Consider the following 27546-nt stretch of genomic DNA (forward strand, 5'->3'; position numbering starts at 1 on the left):
TATTATTCCATAGGAATCACTAGGAAAATAAAACAGCAAAAAAATTTTGTACAAACAAAAATTCAGATGCCAGAAAAAGGGCTAAGTGAAACTGAAATCACCAATGTTCTTGATAAAGATTTCAAAATAAAAATCACAAACATGCTCATGGAGCTACAGAAAAATATTCAAGATCTCAGGGAGGACTTCAGGAAAGAGGAACTTTGAAAAATACAGTATCAGAAATGAAACATACAATGGAGTGATTTAAAAGTAGATTAGATGAGATAGAGGAGATGGTAAATGACATAAAAATTAGAGAACAGGAAAATAAAGAGGGTGAGGCACAGAAGAAAAAAGGATCTCTAGGAATGAAAGAATAATAAGAGAACTGTGCAACCAATCCAAACAGAACAATATTTGCATTATAGGGGTATCAGAAGAAGAAGGGAGAGAAAATGGGATAGGAAGTCTCTTTGGGGAAATAATTGCTGAAAACTTCCCCAATCTGGGGAAGGAAATAATCTCTCATCATAGAAATGCACAGATCTCCCAGTACAAGGAACCCTAGGAAGATAACACCAAGACATATAATAATTAAAATGGCAAGAATCAAGGACAAAGAGAGAGTACTAAAAGCAATCTGAGAGTGAAAAAAGATCATGCATAAAGGAAAACCCATCAGACTATCATCAGACTTCTTAGCAGAAACCTTAGAGGCCAGAAGGGACTAGCATGATATATCTAATGGAATGAAACAGAAGGGCCTCGAACTGAGAATACTCTATCCAGCAAGATTATCATTTAAATTTGATGCAGGGATCACACAATTTTCAAATAAGCAAAAGTTGAAGGAATTTACCTCCCACAAACCATCTCTACAGTGTATTTAAAGGGACTGCTCTCGATGGAAGTGCTCCTAAGGTTAAATAGCTGTCACCAGAGAAAATAAAACCACAGTAAAGGAAGTAGACCAATTAATTACTAACCAAATGCAAAATTAAGTCGGCTACCCACAGTCAGTCAAGGGATACACAAAGAGTACAGAATATGACACCTGATATACAAAGAATGGAGGAGGAAGAAGAAGAAGGGAGAAAAAAAAACCTTTAGATTGTGTTTGAAATAGCATAATAAGCAAGTTAAGTAGACTGTTAGATAGTAAGGAAGCTGCCCTTGAACCTTTGGTAACCACAAATCTAAAGCCTGCAATGGCAGTAAGTTCATATCTATCATTAATCACCCTGAATGTAAAAGGACTGAATGCACCAATCAAAAGACATAAGAGTTATAGAATAGATTAAAAAAACAAGATCCATCTAAATGCTGCCTTCAAGAGACTCACTTCAAACCCAAAGGCATACACAGGCTAAAAGTGAAGGATGGAAAAAGATATTTCATGCACGTAATAGGGAGAAATAAGCAGGAGAAGCAGTACTTATATCAAAACAGATTTCAAAACAAAGAAAGTAACAAGAGACAAAAAAGCACATTACATAATGATAAAGGGGTCACTACAAAAAGAGGATAGAACCATTATAAATACCTACGCATCCACTACAGGAACATCTAAATATGTGAAACAAATACTAACAGAATTAAAAGGGGAAATAGAATGCAATGCATTCATTCTATGAGCCTTCAATACACCACTCACTCAAAAGGACAGATCAACCAGACAGAAAATAAGCAAGAACACAGAGGGACTAAATGATGCATGAGAACAGATGGACCTAACAGACATCTACAGAACACTCCACCCAAAAGCAGTGGGATACACATTCTTCTCAGTACATAGAATGTTTTCCACAATAGATCACATACTAGGCCATAAAAGAGCCTCAGTAAATTAAAAAATATCAAAATTGTGCCATCCAGCTTCTCAGACCACAAAGGTATGAAACTAGAAATAAATTATGCAATGAAAAAAAAGCTTACAAGCACATGGAGGCTTAACAACATGCTCCTAAATAATCAATGGACCAATGACCAAATAAAAACACAGATCAAGCAATACATGGAGAGAAATGAAAACAACTCCACACCCCAAAACCTGTGGGATGCAGTGAAGGCAGTTCTAAGAGGAAAGTATATTGCAGTACAGGTCTACCACAAGAAAAAAGAACAATCCCAAATGAACAGTCTAAACTCACAATTAATGAAACTAAAAAACAAAGAACAAAAGAGGCTCAAAATCAGTAGAAGGTGGGACATGACAAAGATCAGAGCAGAACTAAATAAAATCGAAAAGAATAAAACAATAGAAAGAATCAATGAAAGCAGGGGCTGGTTCTTTGAGAAAATAAGCAAAACAGATAAACCCCTAGCCAGACTTAACCAAGAAAAAAAGAGTCTACACACATAAACAGAATCAGAAATGAGAAAGGAAAAATCACTATGGACACCCAGGAAATACAAAGAATTATTAGACAATACTATGAAAAATTATATGCTAGCAAATTGGACAATGTAGAAGAAATGGACAACTTTTTAGAAAGATACAACCTTCCAGGACTGACCCAGGAAGAAACAGAGAATCTGAGCAGACCAATTACCAGCAATGAAACTGAAATGGTAATCAAAAAACTAACTAAAGAAAACCCAGATAAGACAGCTTCACTGCTGAATTTTTTCAGACATTTGGAGAAGACCTAATATCCATCCTCCTTAAAGTTTTCCAAAAAATAGAAGAAGAGGGAATACTTCTTCCAAACTCATTCTATGAGGCTAGCATCACTCTAATACCAAAACCAGGCAAAGACACTACAAAAAAGAAAATTATAGACCAATATCCCTAAAGAACATAGATGCAAAAATACTCAGCAAAATATCAGAAAACTAAATTCAAAAATACATCAAAAAGATCATCCATCATGATCCAGTGGGATTCATTCCAGGGATGTAAGGATGGTACAATATTCAAAAATCCATCAACATCATACACCACGGCAACAAAAAGAAGTATAAAAATCACAAGATCATCTCCAAGGATGCTGAAAAAGCATTTGACAAAATTCAACATTCATTCATGATAAAACTCCCAACAAAATGGGTATAGAGGGCAATTACTTCAACATAATAAAGGCCATGTATGACAAACCCATAGCCAACATTGTAATTAACAGCAAAAGCTGAGAGCTTTTCCTTAAGATCAGGAACAAGACAAGGATGCCCACTCTCCCCACTTTTATTCAACATATGTACTGCAGGTCCTAGCCACGGCAATCAAACAACACAAAGAAATAAAAGACATCCAGATTGGCAAGGAAGAAGTTAAACTGTCATTGTTTGCAGATTACATGATATTGTACATAAAAAACCCTAAAGAATCCACTCCCAAACTACTAGAATTAATTACTGAATTCAGCAAAGTTTCAGGATACAAAATTAATACACAGAAATCTGTGGCATTCCTATATACTAATGATGAACTAGCAGAAAGAGAAATCAGGAAAACAATTCCATTCACAATTGCATCAAAACGAATAAAATATCTAGGAATAAACTTAACCAAGGAGGTGAAAGACCTATACCCTGAAAAATACAAGACACTCATGAGAGAAATTAAAGAAGAAACCACTAAATGGAAATATATCCTGTGCTCATGGATAGGAAGAATTAATATTGTCAAAATGGCCATCCTGCCTGAAGCAATCTACAGATTCAATGCAATGCTTATCAAAATACCACTGGTATTCTTCAATGAACTAAAACAAATAGTTCTACAATTTGCATGGAACCACAAAAGACCCCAAATAGCCAAAACAATCCTGAGAAGGAAGAATAAAGCAGGGGGGATTACACTCTCCAACTTCAAGCTCTACTACAAAGCCACAGTAATCAAGACAGTTAGATACTGGCACAGGAACAGACCCACAGATCAATGGAACAGACTAGAGACTCCAGATGTAAACTCAAGCATATATGGATGACCAAGTAATATATGATAAAGGAGTCATGGATCACAATGGGGAAATGACAGCCTCTTCAACAACTAGTATTGGCAAAACTGGACAGCTACATGTAAGAGAATGAAACTAGATTATTGTCTAACCCCATACAGAAAAGTAAACTTAAATGTATCAAAGACCTGAATATAAGTCATGAAACCATAAAACTGTTAGAAGAAAAAATAGGCAAAAATCTCCTGAATATAAACATGAGCAACTTTTTCCTGAACATATCTCCTTGGGCAAGGGAAACAAAAGCAAAAATGAGCAAATGGGACTACATCAAACTAAAAAGTTTCTATACAGCAAAGGACACCATCAGCAGTACAAAGAGGCATCCTACAGTATGGGAGAATATACTTGTAAATGACTTTTCTGATAAGGGGTTAACATCCAAAATATATAAAGAACTCACATTCCTCAACATCCAAAAAGGAAATAATCTGATTAAAAAATAGTCAGAGGATCTGAACAGACACTTCTCCAAAGAAGAAATTCAGATGGCCAACAGGCACATGAAAAGATGCTCCACATAGCTAATCATCAGGGAAATGCAAATTAAAACCACAATGAGATCTCACCTCGCACCAGTTAGGATGGTCAGCATCGAAAAGACTAGGAACAACAAATGCTGGTGAGGATGTGGAGAAAGGGGAACCCTCCTACACTGCTGATGGGAATGTAAATTAGTTCAACCATTATGGAAAGCAATACGGAGGTTCCTCAAAAACTAAAAATAGAAATTCCATTTGATCCAGGAAATCTATTCCTAGGAATTTACCCGAAGAAAACAAGATCTCTGATTCAAAAAGACATATGCCCTCCTATGTTTACTGCAGCACTATTTACTATTTAGCCAAGATATGGAAGCAACCTAAGTGTCCATCAGTAGATGAATGGATAAAGAAGATGTGGTACGTATACACAATGCAATATTATTCAGCCATAAATGAAAACAAATCCTAGCATTTGCAACAACATGGATGGAGCTAGAGGGAATTATGCTCAATGAAATAAGCCTGGCATAGAAAGAGAAATATCAAATGATTTCACTCATTTGTGGAGTATAACAACAAAGCAAAACTGAAGGAACAAAATAGCAGCAGACTCACAGACTCCAAGAAGGGACTAGTGGCTACCAAAGGGGAGGGGTGGAGTAGGGTGAGTGGGGAGGGAGGGAGAAGGGAATTAAGAGGCATTATAATTAGCACACACAATATAGGTAGGTCACAGGGAAGGCAGTATAGCATGGAGAAGGCAAGTAATGACTCTATAGCATCTTACTTAGCTGGTGGACAGTGATTGCAAATGGGTTGGGGGAGACTGATAATATGGGTGAATGCTGAAACCACAATGTTGCTCAGTGAAACCTCCATAAGACTGTATATCAGTGATACCTTAATTAAAAAAAATAAGGTCTAAGATAATAAATAAATAAATAAATAAATAAACAAACTAACAAAACCATACCAGAATTATGTGGGGTCAGGAAAAGGCAGTTCTCTAAAAAATAAAAGTGTGCTGGTCAGACAAAGCAACAGATGTGCAATTAAGAAAGGAGATGCATGCTTAAATAGTTTGTTGAAAACCAGGTTATATTTAGACAGATCACCCAGGTTGATATGCTTGCTCAAAATGATTCTTTTTAAAGAGCAGAGTGTACATTATGTCAACCTCTTCTCAAACATCACAAACTTTTCTTCTCCTGAACACATGAAACAAAGGTCCCTTGCATGTTTCAAAAGTTTCTAACTGAAAACAAGGTTGTGAAGTAAATACATTTTATGATGTTATATAGATGTGAGTGGAGATAGATGGGTTGTACACTTTGGATTAACTCCAATAAAAGGCAAATGCTGCAGTGTTAAAATTACAATTATATAATAGTGAAAGCAGGAAAAAAGAGTGGAAATTCTGTAAAAGTGGAAGGAAAACAAAGGCAAGGTAACCAAATGGCCATCTCAGAACAGAAATCTGCCATCTGAATTTGGGCAGTTTCATGGTAAGCCTTCGTCAGGCCAAAAAAGGAAGAAAGCTAATGTTTCAATAGCTATTATGTCCAAAATATTGTGTTAGATGCTTCCACTCAGACTACTTAACACAGAGAAATTATTATTTCTCTATTATTATTAAATTATTATTTTCTACTATTATTTCCAACCTAAAGATAGAAGCCAAAACTCAGGATTATTTAACTCACCCCAAATCCATTTGAACCAAAGTTTATCTGAAACCAAAGTCCATCCTTTTTCCACTACCAAGCTTCCTCCCAGGAAAGGATAGACTAATTCAATAAAGGCCTGTTTCATTTCCGAAGGGAAAGAAAAATTACTACGTACCAATAAAAGAACCCAAGGATTTATTAAATGATGAAGTTAGTCAGGAGTTCTGTCGTGAAGCTGTACTATACACATGGACTTATGTTGTTACAGAATTTAGATGGCTTGTACCCTGTAACCATCCCCTTGCCAATTTTGAAAAACAATTAACTCTTTGAGCACGAGGACATAATTTTTGTCCAATTTCCTTGTTCTTCACAATTCCAGGCTCCAGATTACGTTGAGCTCATCCTATTTCCATTTTGGCTCATGTTGCTACTTCTGCTTGACACACCTTTCCTTTTCCCCAACTCTGTGGCTGCTCCTTCTCATTGCTAAGGATTTCCTTAACTGAAATGCTCCGTCTATAAAGTGACCTCTTCCTGCAACTACTATTAAATCAGCATCCCCATTCTCAGTACTTAATGTGAAACTTTTATTTATTTATTTAGCTTTTCATTATTTGTATCCCCAACAGAGAATGCAAATTCTCTAAGGGACAGGATCTTGTCTTACTTGAATTATTCTTGGTACGTAGGAGGTCTTAATAAATAATGTAAGTAATTTACTGAGTACGTGGATTGCAAGTGGTACAAACTGAGAGTACAGACAGGGTGGTAAGGGGCACCAACTACCTCCGCCCCTGCAGCAGAAAATGTGCATATAACCTTTATCTCTCCCCAAATTTAACCTACAATAGCCTACTATTGACTGGAAGCTTTACTGATAACATAAACAGTTCATTAACACATATTTTGTTATGGGTATTATATACCATATTCTTACAATGAAATAAGCTATAGAAATGAAAATGTTTTTCAAACTGGCAAATCTCTAAAAAATTTTCCAAATTTCCAATATAGTTATTGAAAAATATTCACGAATACGTGGCCCTCTACAGTTCAAAACCTGTTGTTCAAGGGTCAACTGTACAATGTATCACTGGTAGAAAAAACGTGTGAGAAGAGACAAAAGATGTAAAATGGAACCTGTGTAGGAGCGGCCTATCACTGGTGACAGTGCCTATCACCTCTAAAGCAAATGGAAACAAAATAATAAGATGTAAACTCTTGACTAGTGCTTACTCCATGCCAGGCCCTGTTTTAAGCATTTTGCATGTATTAATTGGTTTTTATCCCTCATAATAAATAGGCTTACCACTCCTATTTTACAAGTGAGTAAAGTTGCACAGTCTAACTTGGCCAGGGTCACAGAAAGCCCAAGTAGTTCAGAGTTCTTACTAGACACTGCCTCTCCAGAAAAGCCCAGTGGATGGCAGAACGGACACACTGAGGTTCCTCTACGCTCATAAAAATAAGTATATCAGCTTACAATAACTGGAGAGACTGAAAAACAAACAGTAAATTTTGTTTCAGCCAATGACAGCTATGAAACCATTGCTACAAAGTGGGAACAGTCTCAAGTCTCGTCAACTCTTGTCCAAGAGGTTTCACCGTTAACCCGCAATAGCATTCCAGCTCAGCTCACCGTCTCCACTTCCCCCGCCTGTCCATTTAAGCCCGTTCACTCCGGTGTATCTCCACTGAATTCGCTCCAGACTCTGTCCCTGCAACTTTCTAGTGGCCGAATCCCAGCTTTCTCATTCGTACAATAGCAATAATACCTGTCTAGCCTACCCCGCTAGAACTGAGGAAAAGGTGATTGTCTGAGAAGGCTATAGTGATATTAATATATATCACTGATGGTTATTTGTGGGCCCTTTTCTCCTCTATACTTAATGACATAAGAACCAGACCCTTCTGTTACCCACTCGCCCGAGAAGACTTTTGCTTCTCAGCTAGCTCCGCCCGTGCCAACCTTGCTTTGAGCTTGCGCACTAGTGACATCCGCCCCGCCCGCTCCGCCTGTCCCGCCTTTGCTTTCGCACTTTCAGCCGCCAAGCTTTCATGACGCAAATATTCTGCGCTGCCAGCGATCAGTGCGCGCGTGAGGAAGCTCAAATTCACGTCTACCCGTGGGTTCCTGTGCTGGTGGGTGATTCGGGTGCTGTGGGTCCCGTGACCCGATAGCATGAAGGAGACACCACTTTCAAACTGCGAGCGCCGCTTCCTACTCCGCGCCATCGAAGAGAAGAAGGTAAATAGCCCCGGGGAACTTCGCGCTGCGTAGAAAGCCAGCAGCTTTCCGGCTTGCACGCACAGACCTGGCCCTCGCAGGCCTCGGGAGCCACCGGGGAATGGCTAGTGCGTCCCCCATCCCTCAGGGTTTGTTTGGTTCAAATGTGTGTTTTCAAGCGACTGTTACTGCTTCGGCACCTGGTTTGCGCTTTCCTGTGGGGGTGGTTAGGATCCCCCTTTCCTCCAGTGAAGGAAAAGGCACTGGCAAAAAGTACCTGCTCAGTAAGTGCTCGTTGAAGAGACTAAACGAATGATTGTTGCGCTTACAGCGGCTGGATGGCAGACAAACCTATGATTATAGGAACATCAGGATCTCGTTTGGAACAGATTATGGATGCTGTATTGTGGAACTTGGTAAAACAAGGTAACAAAGGATTCAAGTTAAGTTCAATATGAAGACGTTTAAAGGTACCTTACTGATTCAATTTTTTACAAAGCAGCTAATAAGTCTAAACAGTACTTTAGCTGCCAAAAATAAGTATATTTTCTTTAACGCAAGGTTTTTTGGGTTTTGTAATGACACTTTGTTTTTAAATATTTTCTGTCATATGAGTATCACATAGTTCTTTCTGACCGCTATAAGGAAATCATATGCAACCAGCACTGAATTCGTTTCCTGTACTTTTCATTAAGTTCTACTTTCTTCTTTTTCCTGAGTGTCATGAGAATTATGTTTTTAATAATAATTTGGAAGTTGTGAGGCTATTGGTCAGGTAATGTTGGCAAACCATGCCATATGAAAACCTTTACAAAGTCTCTAGTTTTCATGCCATCTTGTATCAGTAAATACTTGTTTTAGAAAAGAGAAGTAAAGGTCATTGATTTTTTTTTTTTTAATCTGTGAAAGTCACTATTGTAATAGCTGTTTTTTTTCCTGTCATATCTTTGGGTATGCCAATATGTGCTTTATTTTGTTATATGTTCTACTAGTATATATATGGTTTCATCATACATCATGCTGTGTATGGGGTTATTACTCAGTAAGATAGAAACTCAACTGGTATCTGTTTTAGATTTCTTTTTATTTTTAAATTTAAAAGATATATATTTAGTTAACACACTGTATTTTATCTCGGCAGAATTCTTGGACAGGTTTCCTGTGAACTTGTTTCTCCAAAACTCAATAGGGCAACAGAAGGTATTCTTTTTTTTAACCTTGAACTCTCTCAGATGGCTGCCCCAGCTTTTGAATCTGGCAGGTATTTAAATCTTTTTCTTAAGCTGCTTTAGCTAGAGAACATAACAGCAGCAAGCTGTTGTTTTAATGCTTGGTGTTACAGTTTATGACATTAGTTCATTCCTGTTTTCATAGGCAGTCAGATCTCTTGGTGAAGTTGAACCGACTCTTGGAAAGATGTCTAAGAAATTCGAAGTGTATAGACACTGAATCTCTCTGTGTTGTTGCTGGTGAAAAGGTGGGGAATATGCCCCAAATTCTTAATCTTAGGATGAGTATTGTTGATTCATGGATCCGTGTATTTGTGCTTTCATTCTCAGAGCTTCAGTTAATTCAGTTATATACTGACTCCCTTCACTTCAGATATTTCTGAGTGTTAACCACAGAACTTTGTGTCATCTCTTTTTGAAGGGACAAAAAACATAGGTGAAAATAGCAACTTGTATTTGTGTAAAAATGTTTATTCAAAGAACTTTTGGTTTTTCATGTATTCTCACTAGATTATTTGAGTTGATAGAAGCAGGTAACTTCCTTTTTTATGGATGAAGAACTGAAGAATGGGTTTAATCTTTTATTTGGGTAGGTTTATTACATATACAGGGCCATACAGTGAGTTGGTGGTAGGCTAGCATTGGAAATCTTTCTCTCAATAAATTGTGCTGTGTAATTTTAGAACTTTATTCTTGATGAGGGTATTTTGGTCATTTTTTTGACTCCAGAGAAGTCAGTTAGATTTCCACATTCCATATTGAATATGATACTTCCTATTTGTATTACTTATAAGGTTATCTTAAGTATTGTAAAGGAAAACCTGGAAGTTTGAGGTTTTTAAGTTGGGAGACAGAGTACAAATAAAATTAGTCTTGGAATTAGGGAAATCTTAGTATTAAGTACAGTATAGTTCTATTTATTTACAGTATATAGTTTACTATTGTCACATGATACATAGAAAGCTGAACTATTGGTGTATCAGATGGTCTGGCCTACCATTTTTCTAAATAAATTTTTACTGATACAGTAGAAGGAGTAATTGCATGTTTTAGCATCAAGAGAAGAATCTGCATACTCTGTTAACTTTTCCTTATAAATAGCCACTGGATGTGATCAGTTAGAATTTATTTTTGTTTTAATTCACATTCAGGTTTGGCAAATACGTGTAGACCTGCATTTGTTAAATCATGATGGAAATATTATTGATGCTGCCAGCATTGCTGCAATCATAGCCTTGTGTCACTTCCGAAGACCTGACGTCTCTGTCCAAGGAGATGAAGTAACATTGGTAAGCTCCCAGAATACATGATTCTGAGCACAGTGAGATGTCTGGGCTTATGCTGGCAAAGTCCACCAGAAATCCCTGGGAGGCTTGTTAAGCATCCCTTAGAATAGGATGGGGGTAAGACCTACGAATTTGACCTTCTTACAGGTGTACTGATGCTGCCGGTGCAAGGACCACGTTTTGAAAATGATTGACTGTAGTATGTACTTTGTCTCTTATGCTGAGTGTGTCTATTTCAGTTTATATCAGTTGCATGTAAAATAATGAAAATGCACTGTAGTGGTAGTTTGAGTCCTGAAATTGTAAAAAGGAAACCTCAGATGCCTAAATTCTCTGAGTAGTTATTGATGATGCTACTTGCAGGCATTAGACTGGAGAGAGACTGAATATTAAGAGGTAGGGACAAAGGTATATTAACAGTACAGCCATGTTCCTTCAGAGAAGGGAGTTGGTATAAGAAATTCAGATGACCAACAGACACATGAAAAGATGCTCCACATCACTAGTCATCAGTGAAATGCAAATTAAAACCACAATGAGATATTACCTCACACCAGTAAGGATGGCCACCATCCTAAAGACAAACAACAACAAATGTTGGCGAGGTTGTGGAGAAAGGGGAACCCTCCTACACTGCTGGTGGGAATGTAAATTAGTTCAACCATTGTGGAAAGCAGTATGGAGGTTCCTCAAAAAGCTCAAAATAGAAATAGCATTTGCCCCGGGAATCCCACTTCTAGGAATTTACCCTAAGAATGCAGCAGCCCAATTTGAATAAGACAGATGCACCCCTATGTTTATCGCAGCACTATTTACAAGAGCCAAGAAATGAAAGCAACCTAAGTGTCCATCAGTAGATGAATGTATAAAGAAGATGTGGTACATATACACAATGGAATATTATTCAGACATAAGAAGAAAACAAATCCTACCATTTGCAACAACATGGATGGAGTTAGAGGGTATTATACTCAGTGAAATAAACGAGGCGGAGAAATACAAGTACCAAATGATTTCACTCATCTGTGGAATATAAGAACAAAGGAAAAACTGAAGGAACAAAACAGCAGCAGAATCACAGAACCCAAGAAAGGACTAATAGTTACCAAAGGGAAGGGAGGGAGAACGGGGGGAAATAAGGGGGCCTTACGATTAGCATGTATAATGTGACGTGGGGCACGGGGAGGGCTCTGCAAGACAGAGAAGACAAGTAGTGATTTTACAGCATCTTACTACGCTGATGGACAGTGACTAATGGGGTATGTCAGGGGGACTTGGTGATGGGGGGGAGTCTCGTAAACATAATGTTCCTCATGTAATTGTAGATTAATAATACCAAAAAAAATACTATCGAGTTATTGTTAGTTGTAATGTGAAATGATGTAGGTACCTTGTAAAAATTTGGCAGTTTCTTAAGAAGTTAAGTATAGACTTACACAACCCAGCGATTCCATGCCTAGGCATCTATCTACTCAGGAGGGATGAAAGTATATTTTCACTCACAACTTCATGTGAACATTCATAGCTGCATTATTTTAGTAGCCAAAAGCTGGAAACAATCCAAATGTCCATCTGTTGGTGAATGGAAATACAAAATATGTTATATCCACACAATGGAATACTATTTAGCAGTAAAAAAAAAAAGGCCAGACCATGTATAGGTACTACAAAATGATGAAACATGCTAAGTTGGAAGGAGGGAGACACAAAAGGCTAAAAATTGTTTGATTCCACTTACATGGAATGCCCAGAAAAGGCTGTTTTATAGAGACAGAAAGGAAATTAGTGGATGTTTGGGGCCGGGAGTGGGAGTGAGAATTCACTGCAAACAAGCTCAAGAGAATTTTGACAGGTAATGGAAGTGTTAAAAAAAAAAAAACTGGATTGAGGTGGTAGTTACATAACCATACATTTGATAATAAGTGAATCATATACTTAGAGTGGATTTTATGGTATTTAAATTTTACCTCTATAAAGTTTTTTGACAAAGTTTTAAGGAACATGAATGGCAAAGTCATATAAGTAATTATAAAAGACTTATTTAGGTACTCACTGAGGATTAGAGGAATTTTATTTTTTATTTTCATATTTAATGTCCAAGGTGGTTTTTTTTATGTTTTGAACTTAGTGACTATAATTATTCAAACTTTTATTTTCAAACAGTATACACCTGAAGAGCGTGATCCTGTACCATTAAGCATCCACCACATGCCCATTTGTGTCAGTTTTGCCTTTTTCCAACAAGGGTAAGTCTCATCCTTGTCATGGGCTAAGGTGATAAATGCAGGTAGGAACTTTTTTGTCCTACTCGAATGTGCCATGGACAAATGAACAAACCCCTTCTCCAGTATTAAAGCACCTTACAGTTCTTTCCTTTCTTCATAAGGGATTAGTTGGCAAAGAGCTTTCTGAATAGAGGTGACAAACTCTTCTATAATGAAGAGACTTAATGTTTTTCATTTCATGGAATACTTATAATATGAATTTATTGCCACATGGTAGTGTCTTATCTTTCCTAGAGAAGTACAAGTGTTGAGAGAATTGTGTGCTAGGCTCTAATTTGGGAAAGTGACGTGAGAATAACCGGATTAATGAAAGGCAGAAGACTTTAGATCATATTATAGTAGTTTATTACATGGAGTAGGTCACAGGAGAGTAGTTCACAAATGGGAAAAAAAAAATCTCATTTCCTGTAGTTCTCCCGCAGTTTTACCACAACTCACTGCAATTTCCTCCTTCACTAGAAAACCTGGAGTCTTAGGTTCATGCAATGTTGCATTTAAATGAAAGCTTTAACCTTAAATTTCTTTAGAAACAAAGGGAGATATAAATATTTTAACAATTTATGCATAAGAACTAGAGAAAATCTTTCAAGTTTCCAACAGTATAGCATAGAATTTCATTAGAAATAGAACAGCACTGTCTAGTAGAAATATAACATGAGCTATATATGGAATTCAAAATTTTCCAGTATCCCCATTAAAAAGCTAGGTAAAATTAATTTTGATATATCTTATTTTGCCTACCTTAAATATTATTTTAATATGTGATCCATATCTTAAAAATTATTTGTTAGGTATTTTACATTAGTTTATTTTTACTAAGTTGTTGAAATCCAGTATTTTATACTTTAGTACATCTCAGATTGAACTAGTTACATTTCAAGGGCTCAGTAATCACATGTGATTAGAGGCTAATAGTGGACAGTGCAGAAATAGCATTTTTTTTAACGAGCCACTAGTAGAGCCTAGAACTTCAGAGGACAGGACATTAGGGAAGCGTTAAAATTAACCAAATAAATGTTATCTAAGTTTTCATTAATGAGCCACAAATAATTTAATCAAGAGATAGCATTAGGTTTACATTATGTATTATTTAAATAAGACCAATATGAACTTAATGCAATTTTACTGTAATAACTAGCAATTTCCACTTAGCATTTATTTTGTGTCTAAAAGATATAATTCTCTTCTGTCTTTTCCCATTAAAGTTAGTCAGATACACAGGCTCAGACCTTCACTGTGTTGACTTTATTAATGCCATCTTTTAAAAATATTCATTATCTTAAAATTGGCAAGTATTCAGCCTCATTTGTTCTGGTCTGTTTAACATTCATTGCAGAACATATTTATTGGTGGATCCCAATGAACGAGAAGAACGTGTAATGGATGGCTTGCTGGTAATTGCCATGAACAAACATCGAGAGATTTGTACCATCCAGTCCAGTGGTGGGATAATGCTGCTAAAAGATCAAGTTAGTGCTTTTATTACTGTTTCATAAAGAATGGGTCTCTTTAGAGGCTTTTGTTTTTTACTGAAATCCAACAATATTTTCAGTTGCTTCTAGGATGTGTTAGAATCTGGTTTCAGTGCTATTATGATGCTCTGTTGACTGGTAGCTACAAGGTATCCTCCATCCTTCCTTGCTGTAGCATCCATGTACGGTCCTCCAGAGTCTACTTCTAGATAGAGGAACGCTTTTTTCTTTCTACTGAGGAAAGAGATTCCTGTCCCTATCAAAAAATGAGTGTCAAAAAGTAGAAATTTGGTAAAAAGATAGTTTTACTCTTAGAATTTGGGTTACATGAACAGAAGTTCTCAAAACCAGCTACATATCAGATTTACATGGGGGCTTTTAGAAAGCAGATTGCCATGTAGCATGTAGTACAGAGGCTGCTTTATTTGAAATTCCAACTCTGCCTTATACACTAACTTCCCTTCGGCAAATGACTTGGTATCTTTTTGCCCCAGATTCTTTATCTATAAAATAGGGAATAATGTTACTATTGACACCTTGTTATTAGAAGGATATAAGGATAATTAGATATGGATATATTACGCTGTGTAGTGTATTATTAAGTGTGCAGTAAATGTTAGTTTCTACTATTGCCATCATTGTCATTATTACCAGCATCATGACCATAAACAGATCCCTGTCTCCAGAGATTGATCCATGAGGTCCCTGAGGCCTGGGAATCTTTGCTTTTTTAAAGCTTCCCCAGGGGACACTACAGCAATGTCTTGAACTGGTGCTGTGGATCACCCACACAGAAAGGAAGTAAGTTAGTGCATCCCTGAGCATATAATGTCTGTCTGTGGCTTCTTCAGTGGTATCTTTTACATTGTCATAGAAAAAATTTTCAGGTCTGTTCCCTTAACATGATAGTCTTTCACATTTTTTAAAACTCTCACATCTTGCCTTAATTTGTGTTTACATGTATTCTTTTTTGATATTTGAAGAAAAAAATCAGGCTTTAATTATAACGGTAGAAGAACTAATTTTATGTTTTTAGTTTTGTTACAGAAAGCTATTTGGCTTGTCATGTTTCAGTAACAGAATTCACTTACTCACTTTTATAAATAGGTTTTGAGATGTAGTAAAATAGCTGGTGTGAAAGTAGCAGAAATTACAGAACTAATACAGAAAGCTTTGGAGAATGACCAGAAAGTTAGGTAAGTTTAATTTTTTTTAGAAAAATTAAATAGATTTTTATATAGATTATTGTTAAGAATCTTTTTTGCATAAGGGTAACCATGTAATTTTCACACTTGACATTTCCTCATCTGTTAATCTCATTGAATATAACAATGTTTTTTGTAAGTTGATTGGCCTCTGTTATATTTCAATTTAAACATAATCTGTATTTAAAAGCTACATTTTTCTTTTTAAAAATTTACATTTTCTTAGGAAAAAAAATCTAGCAAGTCAATTTAATGTAAAGAACACACATGGGTTGATTACTATCTCTACTTCTTACTTTGTGAAATTGTTAAGCAATTTCTGTAACCCAGCACTTCAGTGCTATCTTCTGTATGGGAAGTGATAATGCCTACCTGGTAGGGCTCTTTGAGAATTAGAGAATAATACACTTTAAGCACTTAGCACATGCCTGGCACATGGTTCAGTAAATGGTAATAATAAAAACTTTATTATTTCTCTTGATGGCATTAAGTTAGTAAAATAACTCTTATGTTTCTCATACATCAAAAAGATAAAATAGTTAACTTTTTTCTCCCTTCCTGTCTTATCTCCCATGTGTAATTCCCCTCCCATTTCAAAAATCTCCACACAGGAAAGAAGGTGGAAAGTTTGGTTTTGCAGAGTCTATAGCAAATCAAAGAATCACAGCATTTAAAATGGAAAAGGCTCCTATTGATACCTCTGATGTAGAGGAGAAAGCAGAAGAAATCATTGCTGAAGCTGAACCTCCTTCAGAAGTGTATCTTTATTGAGTGGTTTTTTTAGTAACAAGAAGTTTCATAATACTTTTGGCATTATTAGGGCTATACATACTGAAATTTGTTTGCTGAAACACTGTACAATTGACCCTTGAACAAGACCGGTTTGAACCATGTGGGTTCACTTATACTTGGATTTTTTTCAATAAATATATCAGAAAGTATTTTGGAGATTTGTCACAATTTGGAAAAAAAATTCTCTTCGTTTACTCTGAGAATACAGTATATAATACATATAAAATGCATATACAAAATATGTGTTAATTGACTATGTTATTGGTAAGGCTTCCATCAACAGTGGCTATTAATAGTTAAATTGGGGGGAGTCAAAAGTTATTATTGACACAGATTATTGACTACAGTGGGTGAGTGCCCCTTATCCTTGTGTGTTCAAGGGTCAACTGTACTTTGTTAGAGAAATTTTCATTCATGCTGCAAAATATTGATGAGTCATATTAAGTCATCGGGATAATGTCCACCACCTCTTGAGCTATCCTGTAGAAACCCAGAATTCTCTATTTTAAGAACGAATTTATAGCATTTCATTTTCCTTTGGAAAATTGTTCTTTAATTTCAATAGCATGGTCAAGTACTTTATACGCTTTACACATTGTTCTTGAAATTATTCATCTATTCACCAAATTTATTACAACTAGTATGTTGAGAGCCAGTTTGTCCCTTGATATTTCTCACCAGTGTCCATAAAATCCTGAGTTTGAATTTTTTCTTTTTGCCTCTTTGTTCAGCCATCCATAGTATAGCTATCAGTAAATATTTTTTCATAAGAATTTGAGGCAACTGAATTTTAAAGGAAGAAAACTTTGATTCTTACCTTTTTCAACACTGCATCAAATAGCAATATTTCTGTTATTCAGTTTTAACTTACTAAGTGTTTCTCAACCTGTGCTGTGGACTCCTGGAACTGCCCAGATTGGAGAGGGAATAGAAAACTCCTGGGGTGATCCTGAAGACTCTGACAAGGAAGATGAGAATGAAGGTGGCAGTGATGAAGCTGTCATTCTCGACAGTGTCAAAATGGACACTGGAATAGAAGTTTCCAATATTGGAAGCCAAGGTAGGGGATACTTCATGGCTTTTATGTAATATATACATATCTATTTCACTTACCGATTTTAGGTAGCAGTTCCTTTTTAAGAGTAGCGAAATATTTTGTGATTAATTTTAACTACACTCTTCAGGCCAAAGTGCTAACTTCAGTTATTTTCTAAAAGAATACGCTTATCTTTGTGGAGTAGCGGTACTCATTGGTGTCCATATGTAGTGGGATTTTTAATTAAAAAATGTTTTGTTCTTTTTGTATATATATCTAGGCCAGTTTTAACGTGATGAAGTTTTTAACAATCTCATTCCTGAATGCTGTTTTTTCTTGTCTGAATGCTGTCTTTTCTAGTTGTAGACTCAAACATAAAAGCCCATATCATGTTTATTAAGAGTAGCGCTGTCCAAATAGAACTTTAACAGAATGTTTAATATCAACACTGTCAAATATAGTAGCCATTAGCCTCATGTAGCCAATAGAGCATTTGAAATGTAGCTTGTGACTGAAGAATTCTGAATTTTATTTAATTACTATAAAATCAAATAGCCACATATTACTACCATATTAGAACAGTATGAGAACCCAGAATTCTAGAATTACCTGGAATACTGGTAATCCTATGTTCCTTGCATTCTGAAAGCTGTAGAACTGGAAAAATTGTTTTCAGCTGTGGACATTTTTGTTTCAGAGAAATTCTTGCTTGGACCCTACTAGAAAATAATCATGAATTTTTTTAATGTAGTTAGAATAGAAATCATACAAAGATGGATCTAGGAACTAGGCTGGCAGAGAACTAAAGGATGTACTTACTAAACCTGGCTGAGAAAATAGTGAAGGGGATATTGTTTAGTGTGTAATGCACATACTTAGCTGCCTTTCAAGGAATAAAATAATTGCCTGTAAACAATACTGAGAGCCTGCTGGTGCATTTTCTAAAGATAAAAAATATCCATCAACTAGGACCCTTATTCAGGTTTCCCAGTGCTTGCTTCTATTTGGTATTCTTCCAGACCTGTTCCATGTACACTGGACCACTAAACAACACAAGTTTGAACTGCATGGGTCCACTTATATGCAGTTTTCAGTAAATATATTGGAATCTTTTTTTAAGATTTTCAACAATTTGAAGACATTTTTCTCTAAGCTTATTGTTAAGAATATAGTATATATTAAATATAAAACAAAAAGTATGTGTTAATCAACTGTTATCAGTAGACTCCCAGTCAGTAGTAGGCTATTAGCATTTAAGTATTTGGGGAGTATTTGTTATATGTGGATTTTGACTAGATGGAGGGTTGGCACCCCAAATCCTGTGTTATTCAAGGGTCAGCTTTATTTATTCACTCTTATGTACACTATTGTAAGCTGCTCAAGCACAGGAACTGTGAATGAATCTTGGGAAGTTTTTCCATGTTACAACATATAGAATAGCCACATCTTTTTAAATGCTGCATAGAATTCTGCAGAGTTGAAGGTAACTAGTTGGTTTAATCATTTCTAATTAGTAAATGTGTTAGGTTTTTTTTTGTATTACACTGCTACAGTAAGCATCCTTGCATATGCCTCTTTATATACTTGTGAAATAAATTTTCTAAGATTAATGAGGTTAATAGCTAGACATTTGATGCTGGTCTGAACAGTAGTATTTTCAACTGAACAATGAAGGTGTACCTAAGATAACTGGGAGGATGAGGCAAGTGAAGCCTTTCTAAAGTACACTAACAAAGGAAGAAATTAACTGAAAACTCAAAATATGAAGAAGACATACTACCATCTGGGAAGAGTTAATTTTACATTTTATATATATCATAACTAGGGCTCAGGAGAAAAATGGGCAAAATAAAATAATTCTGAGATATAAGTGGACAGGAACATATTTCATGTAGTAATAAAGGAAATAAATTCAAAGCAAAAAATGAGACAGTTTTTGATTACTTTATTAGGCAATTAAAAAAATACCAGCTTTGGTTAAGGGTATATAGGAAATGGGTTCTTCATACACTATATCTCGGAGTTTCTGGGGGCAGTTGGCAAAAATATGCCTTTCAACCCAACAATTCTGATCCTAGGTGTTTTCCTTCTGGTGTTTTAATAGGGAGAAATTTTAAATTTAGATATTCAAAATTAGCAAATTCTAAGAGAAACTGGTACCTTCTTTAGAGAAGCACAAACAGTTCAACTAGCATATTGGCTTCAGTTTCCAAATTGGTTATTACATGGATTTTCTTCCCTTTTCTATTATGACATGTATTAAATGATTATGGAATTAAATAATTTTTAAGAAATAAAATAAAAAGTATTTCTTAAGGCTCCACCCAAAGAGAAGCTTGAGCTCTGTTTGTATGGAAATTTAGAACTGCTGACATAAACCTATGTGGAAATTCTCCAAGAGATAACATATTGCTTTCTTAACATTTTCTTAAAGATGCCCCTATAGTACTCTCAGACAGTGAAGAAGAAGAAATGATCATTTTAGAACCAGACAAGAATCCAAAGAAAATAAGGTAACAAATCTGTGGTTTATTTCAATGTACACACATACTCAAGATTATTAGAGACTTGCTCTCTGGTTTTACTCTTATCTTACCCTACTGTAAACAAAGACATCCCTTTTTCGTTTGAAATCCAGCCTTCCATGGTTTCTTCAACCTGAGATTTGTAAACATTAGGTAGGACATAATTCTATAAAATTGTTTAGAAGTCTGTCAAGGTTAGAGCATTTTTACTCTCACAGTTGGCAAATGTTACATCCTACTAGAAAAAATTAAGTAAGGCCTTTTATTCTGGTGATGGAAAATTTTAACAAGCAAAATGGTATGAGTTGTAAATCATCTGTGGGATCAGCTTCTAGTACTAATACTGTTAGTAGTAAATTGTTAATATACTTTTTTCACAGAACACAAACTATCAGTGAAAAACAAGAAAAAGCACCAAGCAAAAAGCCAGTAAGAAAGAGAAAAAAGAAGAGAGCTACTAATTAAAACTAAGTTGTATATTTGTGTATGTAACTGTTAAAAGGATATTTATTCAGTACTAATAAACTTGGGTATTTTTAATTCACAAATCCATTATAAAATCTAGTCACTTTTTAAAAAAAATTTTGCTATCATTAAAATCTAGTCACTTTTTAATGTAGTTTTTTATACTATGCTTTAGGATAAAACTGGAGAACTTCATAACAGGTTTTAATGATTGTTCCTTTGGTAAAGTGTAAAGGCTGATGAAAAGCATTTCAGTGTTGTTCAGGGGTTGAAATAATCGCAGGATCATCATGACCGATAAACAGATTTATTCCAAATACCCTAGGTTATGCTCAAGTCAGCAAATTGTTTCAGTTGCTTAGGAAAATGAATAAGGACTTTTGTTGCTTTTTTTTTTTTAATTTCAGGAGAAGCCTTCCCATTCCCCTTATATAGTCAACCAAATTTTTGAGTGAAATTCTGAAGTCAAATTTTTACCTCAAATTAAATTTAACTTACAAACCAAGTTTTCCAGATCAATTTATTAATTCTTATTCTTATGCTGACTGCTGGCATCATTAATACTTTAACAAAACCACTTAAAATTAGCCAAATATCTAAGATAATTACATATACAAAAGATATACAAATTAAAACCATTGAAAAATAGATACCATAATTTGTACTTGACCATAATTTCTGTATTCAGAAATGATTGCAAAATTAAAACCTAAGATAAAAACTGTACACCATATACTTTGAGTGATTTACATCTTAGAAAACAAAGGCAGTCTTTCACTGTTACACATTTAGTGTCTCTGGTGGGTTGAGGAGAGAAACACCATGATACCTGTAAATAGGAAAAAAACCCATCTTTAGTAAACAGTCTTTAGGTGAAGGAGATCATGGATTGATACTTATACTAGGAACTCAAAAATGCTATGTGTATGAATGAATGGTCATAAAATCATTGGTCCCCAGAACAAGCACGTGTGCCCCGTCCCCTCGCTCCTTTTATGCAGGAAAGCACATCTAGAACCTACTCAAAACACATGGCTTGCTAAGAGAACAGATTCTAAGGAGGCTGTGCCTGTTTTGTGAATCCTTTGATAAAGTTAAAATGTCAAGATCTCTCAAACGTGATCACCTAGAAAAGCAAGCTTCTCTTATATCTATTCAGGTTAATTCTTACTTTGAACTTTTGTACTTTTCTCTTATTGACTGTTGTGCATGCTGTGGTGCTCTGAGGTAGGTCTGGTGAAGGTCCATGAGACAAGGCTTAAGGCTCTCCAGGGTGTATCCAGTCTTTTGTACTAATGATTCAGGCTACAGAGGAGGGAGTAAAGAACCATTGAGTTTTGTTTTTAGTAACAGACACTAAATACAATGAGTTAGTAGCTGGCATTAAGCTTGAATTTTCTTAAATTTCAGTATTAACCTCCAACTAACATCTTCCAGTTTTCGTAAGTCATTATTCTATCTCTTTTATGCTGACTTTGATCAATGTTACTACTTTCCCTTAGCACAACAGGTCTTAGGGCCCTAATTCTTTAAGCACACCTTTTAAATGTAAGTAATAACGAAGCTTTCTACCTAGCAAGCATATGCTTTAATATGCTTTTAAACAGGCAAGGCACTTTAAACAATGTAGTTGAAGTTTTCTAGGTCAGTACATGGAAACAGCCATCGGTTGTATAGGACAATTACTTACCTGGCACAAGTATTTAAATCACAAGGCAGATATGTGCAAAGACATCATAATACATACCCAGCTTTGTCCTGTGATTGTGTAGAGTGCTAAATGAAAGGCCGCTCCAGCAATAATTGACGGCAAAAACTTTAGGTAGGGGTCAGCATCTATCAAACTTAACTCTCCCAGAAACTGGAAAATGGTAAATATATATTATGATCACAAGAGCTATAGAATTCAGATCTCAAAGCCTTGCCTTCTGACCAAATATTTTCCTGTTTTCAAGATAGGCTCTTATAGCAACCATGGGAAAAAATTTCCATAGCTTCATCTCTAAACATATCCAGTATCTTAGTGCTTTGATCCACTCTCATCCTGCATTTTTCCTCTCAATAACTTTAAGAATAACTTTTCTGGCTACCATTTCTCAAGACTTAATCCTCATACCACTACCCTTAGTGCTTTCACAATTTATATTTAGCCAGTAGCAGGCTTTCTTCCATACTATATTATTCTTTCCCCAAAACCCCCAAAACAGTAAGCCCCTGACCAAAGCTGTATAATGAAACTGGGACTTGCCCTTAACTGTGACCTAAGAATCTTCATTCAACAAAATGAAAAGAACTTACCATTGCTAAACTTTCGACTTTGCAGTTTGCAGACTGCTGGTGAAGAAAGTATTGGGTAAGAAACTGATTGACTGTTGGTGCAGCTAAGTCAAAAGCAAGGACTTTCAAAACTAGGTGCTCCATTCTCAGAACTTGTTTCTTGGTATAAGTATCATCTGTAATGTACACAAACTCTGCTACTTCTGGGGGGTATATTTCTTCAAATTTTCTACAATGAGAAAAGTTTTAAGTAATCAGTCATTTTAAGAGAAGTTTGTTTATCCCAAGTCTGAACTCCCTTTGGTAAATACACGGAATGTATACAAAACCTACACTCTCCACCCACTGCCTGTTGTTATTAATACCTGACCATTTCTAGCAGAGACTGGGTAAACACAATTGAAAGACCCAAAGAAATAAAGGCTTTTTGAAACATTTTCCCCAGTTCAGTCAAAGGAAATAAGATAGACTTCCTAAGATGGGAACAATGCCAGTGCTCACCAAGTAACTGAAAATACAGGAAACTTTCTTAGAGAAATAAATGTTTATGTTTTAGTTTTAAATTTAGTTATCATGGCTTAATAGGGAAAAGATAAGATTTTGCTTATATGCAAGAAAACTTTTTAATGGAAGGAACCACACGTTTCAACTTCATAATCTTGTCCTACTGTATTGAAATGTAGCCAGTCCCCATGTTCAATCAAGAAGGTACACTGGAATCCAGATCTGGGAAAATTAATTTCCTAAATTAGACAACAGTTTCATACACACCGCCACCCCTAAAGTAGTCACTGACTCTGCCTTGCACAGAATGTTAAAATGTCACATGGTCAAAAATTAAAATTCCTTCCCTACACAGAAAGGTACTGATTGCTCTTAATCCAACAAACCAAGTTGGACTTACGAGGCTAACAGCATAGCAGCAGTGCCCACAAGCTGAAGTTTTCCTCTCAATACAGACATCGATGAAAGAAACCTATCAATGTAGTTCACAGCCAAATGCAGGGTCTCATTCTGTAGTTTATATTCTTCTCCTACTTCAACTAACCAGTCCACAAGGATAGCCCTCATACTGTTAGTGATGTCTGGCTGTTTCTTCATGTAACCCACTTTAGGCTTACATTTAACCTGTTGAGAAAGTTACTTAGTACAGTATTAAAACTGCAATCAGATTATTCTATCATCAACAAAGATGCTACATGCCAGAAACATTACATATAGCAGAGTAAATCACTAGAATTAAAAAACTTAAAAATATTATCCTCTCAATTTTGTTACATTGAATAATAGTATAAAGCACAGATTCAGAGAGCCTTTACCTCCATTTCTCTAAGGTACGTGTGAATATCCTCATGGTAATCTGGTACTTCATTAACACTTACTGGCTTTTCATCTTCCAATACAATTGACATGTCCAAAGTATGTGGTGACTCTGGGGGAATTCAAAGGTATGATTAAGTTCATTGTTTAATTTTCTATTTAAGTTAATAGCTGAAAGTGATTGCTCTTGTGAGGAGTCCCACACTACTGAAGCATTTATTTCACCTTAAAAACAGCTTCTCATGACAAAGTACATACACTATTTTACTCTGGTTTTCGTACTTCTCTCCACCTAGATTTGGAATGATTTTAAATAACAAGAAAAAATACCGACAGGCCACTAACAGGAAAACGATTTTGAGGATCATTAAGTATCATTTTTTCAGTGAGATTGGAGCAGATGACATGGTTCTGTAAGCACAGTTAAAATCCAAGTTTTGAGATAATATCTAGGACTTTCTCTAAGAAAGTTTGCACATGCAGATCCCAAAGTCTGACATATTCAAAGCACAATCAAAACATTAACTAGAAGCAGGGCTAACAAGTATGTTAATGAGAAAATTAGATTTGTTATGGGCAGTTCAAATAAACACTGCAACAACTGATTCATTTTTTAGTACTTTCAATTATCTTTTGAGGTAAATATACATTATTCTTTTCACTTCAAGGTTCAGTTTGAGGTTAAAATTCATTGCAAATTTTCATTTTATGAAAGGACCTTCCTACTACTCCCAGACCATCTCTCAAGAACAGAACTAAAAGTAAACAAGATTAGATTTAGTGAACTGTTCAGTGGGAACCCACTAGCCCTATGATAAAAAAAACTGCACAAACTTGACGGAGAGCTGTCTGGCAGCTTTATTTATGTGGTTGAGGGCAAACAGCCATGGTTCAACTATTAACTCACAGGAGGACAATGTTCCTCTCTGGTATCAGATAATCACTCAGACTGGTTTTATAGACACAAAACTTTAAAGCTGGAAGAGATGTTGGATATCACAATATTTAAAGCTGCATCCTCAAAATGCGCTCTATTTATAAAGTGGTATGTACAAACTGATTCTTATGAATACAACTGAAATTTATTCTCTCAATCAAGCAAACATTTCCAAGGTCAGATTAAAATAAGTACTTGAGATCTAATTAAATTGATGTGATTGGTAGAGTATAAGAAGGAGCACCCAATCAGGATTTGAGTCCTTTTGTAGGTCACTAGGTCATGTATTAGCTGTGAGGTCTAAAATCGCACACTTTCTAAACTTGTTACATTAAACTGAATTCATTATATAGTAAGGATCATGTAAGATAATGTCTTTAAATTCAAAATATCATTAATCTAACCTATTTAATAACTGATTACATTGATTTGATTCAGATTGTTCTTTAAAACTTACCAAAACTACCATCCATTGGATAATCAAGAGGTACCAGAGGTTTTCTTGGTCCAGGTAAAGTAATGGCTGAATTAAAAGCTAGGACATCTTCACATTCAGTTTTCTTACATTCACCTGGCCTCTTTTGAGACTCTTCTGCTTCATCCACATGAATGGTAAATGCAGGCTGTTTACTGTTTGCTTTCCAAGGAGGAACAGTGACATGCTCATCATTTGTTGGAAGATCCTTAAGTGGTGCAACCTAAAAACAAATGAATAACTGGCTTTGAGCCTATTACATGGGAGTATTGCTCTCTTCCCATTTTGGATCTCAGCCTCTGCTTTTACTCCCAAATACCCTCTGTCAAGGAAAATTAGACTTTGTGGGACAAAACCCAGGCAACAAAGTTTGAGCAGCTGAAGAAAGAAGGGATGTTCCAATTTGTCACAGGCATTCCTACAAAGGTTATAAAAACAGTCATACTAAGTGGAATTATGAAAAACCAATCAAGGCCACAAGATGGATGGAGTGGCAAGCTGAAAGATGACAAGTTTAGGGAAGAAGTGGCAAAAGGTGTTGGTTCACTACTTTCACCCCAGGGTGGAGCAACAGAGCAAATGCGGTAAAATGGCGGAATTTAGCAAAAGCAAAGTATTTTCACATCCTTTCTTAAATTAGAGGTAATCTCTTAACCATATGGGAGGAAGCAGAAGGTTGGGGTCTTACTTCAGTGCCTGTAGTTTAAAAGCGGAAATAAAGGCGCGGAGGCAGGCAAAGGCCACACTCAGGTTTTAAGGCTTGGTTTGTTCGCATTACCTATGGAAAAAATACTCCCAGTAGACAGCAGACAGGCACTATTAATGCACAGTGCTGGCTGGGAGGGTAATGGGAGAAACTATCAGTGGCTTCAAACACACAAGAAAACCAGGTATCAATAAGACTCCAGACCCAGGCCTTCCTAAAAAAGCCCAGAGAACCGGCTCTAGCCACTATCCTCTGCCTGCTAAATTCATGCAAAAATCCCGCTCGGCCCACCCTCTCGCAGATATCTCATTCATCTTTTTACCTGGCGCGTCTTGGGCCTCTGCTGCGGCGCTTGAACTCGCGGGTTCCCCGCCTTCAATACCGCCAGTCCCGCCCGTGTCCGGGGCTGCTGGACGGCCACCGCCTTCTCGGGGTTGATGTTCTCCTGGTCCTCTTGGAGCGCTGCATTCTGCAGTGTTAGCAGCGCCGAGCCTGCCTCGCGGGCCGCTGAGCTGCCCAACATCACTGCTCCTGGGGGCGCGGCGGGATCAGCCTGCGGCGCCAAGCAGCGTGCACTCCGCCCCGCCGAGGAATGCTCCAGCCGTAGCCGCCCGCCGCAGCCCGAGCCAGCCTGCCCGCTCGCCCCCTCGGGATCGCGTAGGTCCGAGGAGGTTGTGAAAGGCCCACGTAGGTACTGCCAGGCGTGAAGGGTCAATGACGCCCCCGAGATGAAGCTAGCAGCCCGCCGGAGAGGCGGCTGTTCATGCAGTTCAAGTATCCCGCGACTATTGAAATGGGCCAATGAAAAGGGCCAGTGCTTTTGACGTAAATCGAGGCGACACGGTCGCGGGGAAGTGAAAGCGGCAGCGAAGGCCACCCAACAGGGGCGGGGCGGAGAAACGTCGAACGGCGGCGGAAGGGACGCCTGCATCCCTGACGGGGAGGCGGGGTCTGAGTTTACGGTGATTTCAGTAGTCGGTTCCTCGGCTCAGGGCAAGGGAGGTCTCTAGGGAAAACTGAGTTAAACTTTAGCAATTATTAGTGGGGTGCCCCGTCCTTCACCCCTGGGAACCTCAGCTTGAGTGACATGTTTCCCAAGGTCTAAAATATCACTCAGCCACTTACTGGCCTGGTAGTCTTGATCAACTTTCTGTCTTAGTTTTCTTCTCTGTTAATTGGGAGTAATAATATTTATACGTCATACGGTTGTTGT

At 36.7% G+C, this 27546-nt stretch overlaps 3 protein-coding genes across 7 annotated transcripts in view; 1 reads left to right on the forward strand and 2 right to left on the reverse strand.

Annotated features, from left to right (window-relative positions):
* SMIM43 (small integral membrane protein 43) overlaps positions 1-6185 on the reverse strand; it is a 58416-nt gene extending 52231 nt beyond the window's left edge. The window contains exon 1 of one of the 2 annotated variants that reach the window (XR_005032233.2): positions 6130-6184. The gene's annotated coding sequence lies outside the window, so the exon portion shown is untranslated. Of the gene's footprint in view, positions 1-6129 lie in introns of both variants that reach the window. The other variant, XM_057502583.1, reaches the window with a different exon arrangement.
* Positions 6186-8121: 1936 nt separating this feature from the next.
* EXOSC9 (exosome component 9) lies at positions 8122-20705 on the forward strand. 2 transcript variants are annotated; one of them, XM_036923000.2, is made up of 12 exons: positions 8122-8344; positions 8655-8749; positions 9465-9584; positions 9698-9800; positions 10704-10841; positions 13002-13084; positions 14460-14592; positions 15703-15791; positions 16412-16558; positions 17468-17652; positions 20063-20141; positions 20534-20705. In XM_036923000.2, the coding sequence occupies exons 1-12, from the start codon at positions 8279-8281 to the stop codon at positions 20616-20618; spliced, it is 1323 nt and encodes a 440-aa protein (XP_036778895.1). In that variant the 5' UTR covers positions 8122-8278; the 3' UTR covers positions 20619-20705. The 2 variants fall into 2 exon arrangements, with proteins under 2 accessions (XP_036778895.1, XP_036778896.1); XM_036923001.2 differs by lacking the exon at positions 8655-8749 and having other exon boundaries at positions 8190-8344.
* Positions 20706-20733: 28 nt separating this feature from the next.
* On the reverse strand, positions 20734-27497 carry CCNA2 (cyclin A2). 3 transcript variants are annotated; one of them, XM_036922998.2, is made up of 9 exons: positions 26656-27484; positions 25610-25850; positions 24215-24327; positions 23800-24023; positions 23538-23621; positions 22917-23124; positions 22366-22479; positions 21790-21923; positions 20734-21447 (listed from the first exon to the last, which is right to left on the reverse strand). In XM_036922998.2, the coding sequence occupies exons 1-9, from the start codon at positions 27262-27264 to the stop codon at positions 21399-21401; spliced, it is 1776 nt and encodes a 591-aa protein (XP_036778893.2). In that variant the 5' UTR covers positions 27265-27484; the 3' UTR covers positions 20734-21398. The 3 variants fall into 3 exon arrangements, with proteins under 3 accessions (XP_036778893.2, XP_057358567.1, XP_036778894.2); XM_057502584.1 differs by lacking the exon at positions 21790-21923 and having other exon boundaries at positions 26656-27497; XM_036922999.2 differs by lacking the exon at positions 23538-23621 and having other exon boundaries at positions 26656-27462.
* Between the last annotated feature and the right edge of the window lie 49 nt (positions 27498-27546).

The sequence above is a fragment of the Manis pentadactyla genome, chromosome 5 (assembly GCF_030020395.1).
Source record: "Manis pentadactyla isolate mManPen7 chromosome 5, mManPen7.hap1, whole genome shotgun sequence".
NCBI classification, from domain to species: Eukaryota; Metazoa; Chordata; class Mammalia; order Pholidota; family Manidae; genus Manis; species Manis pentadactyla.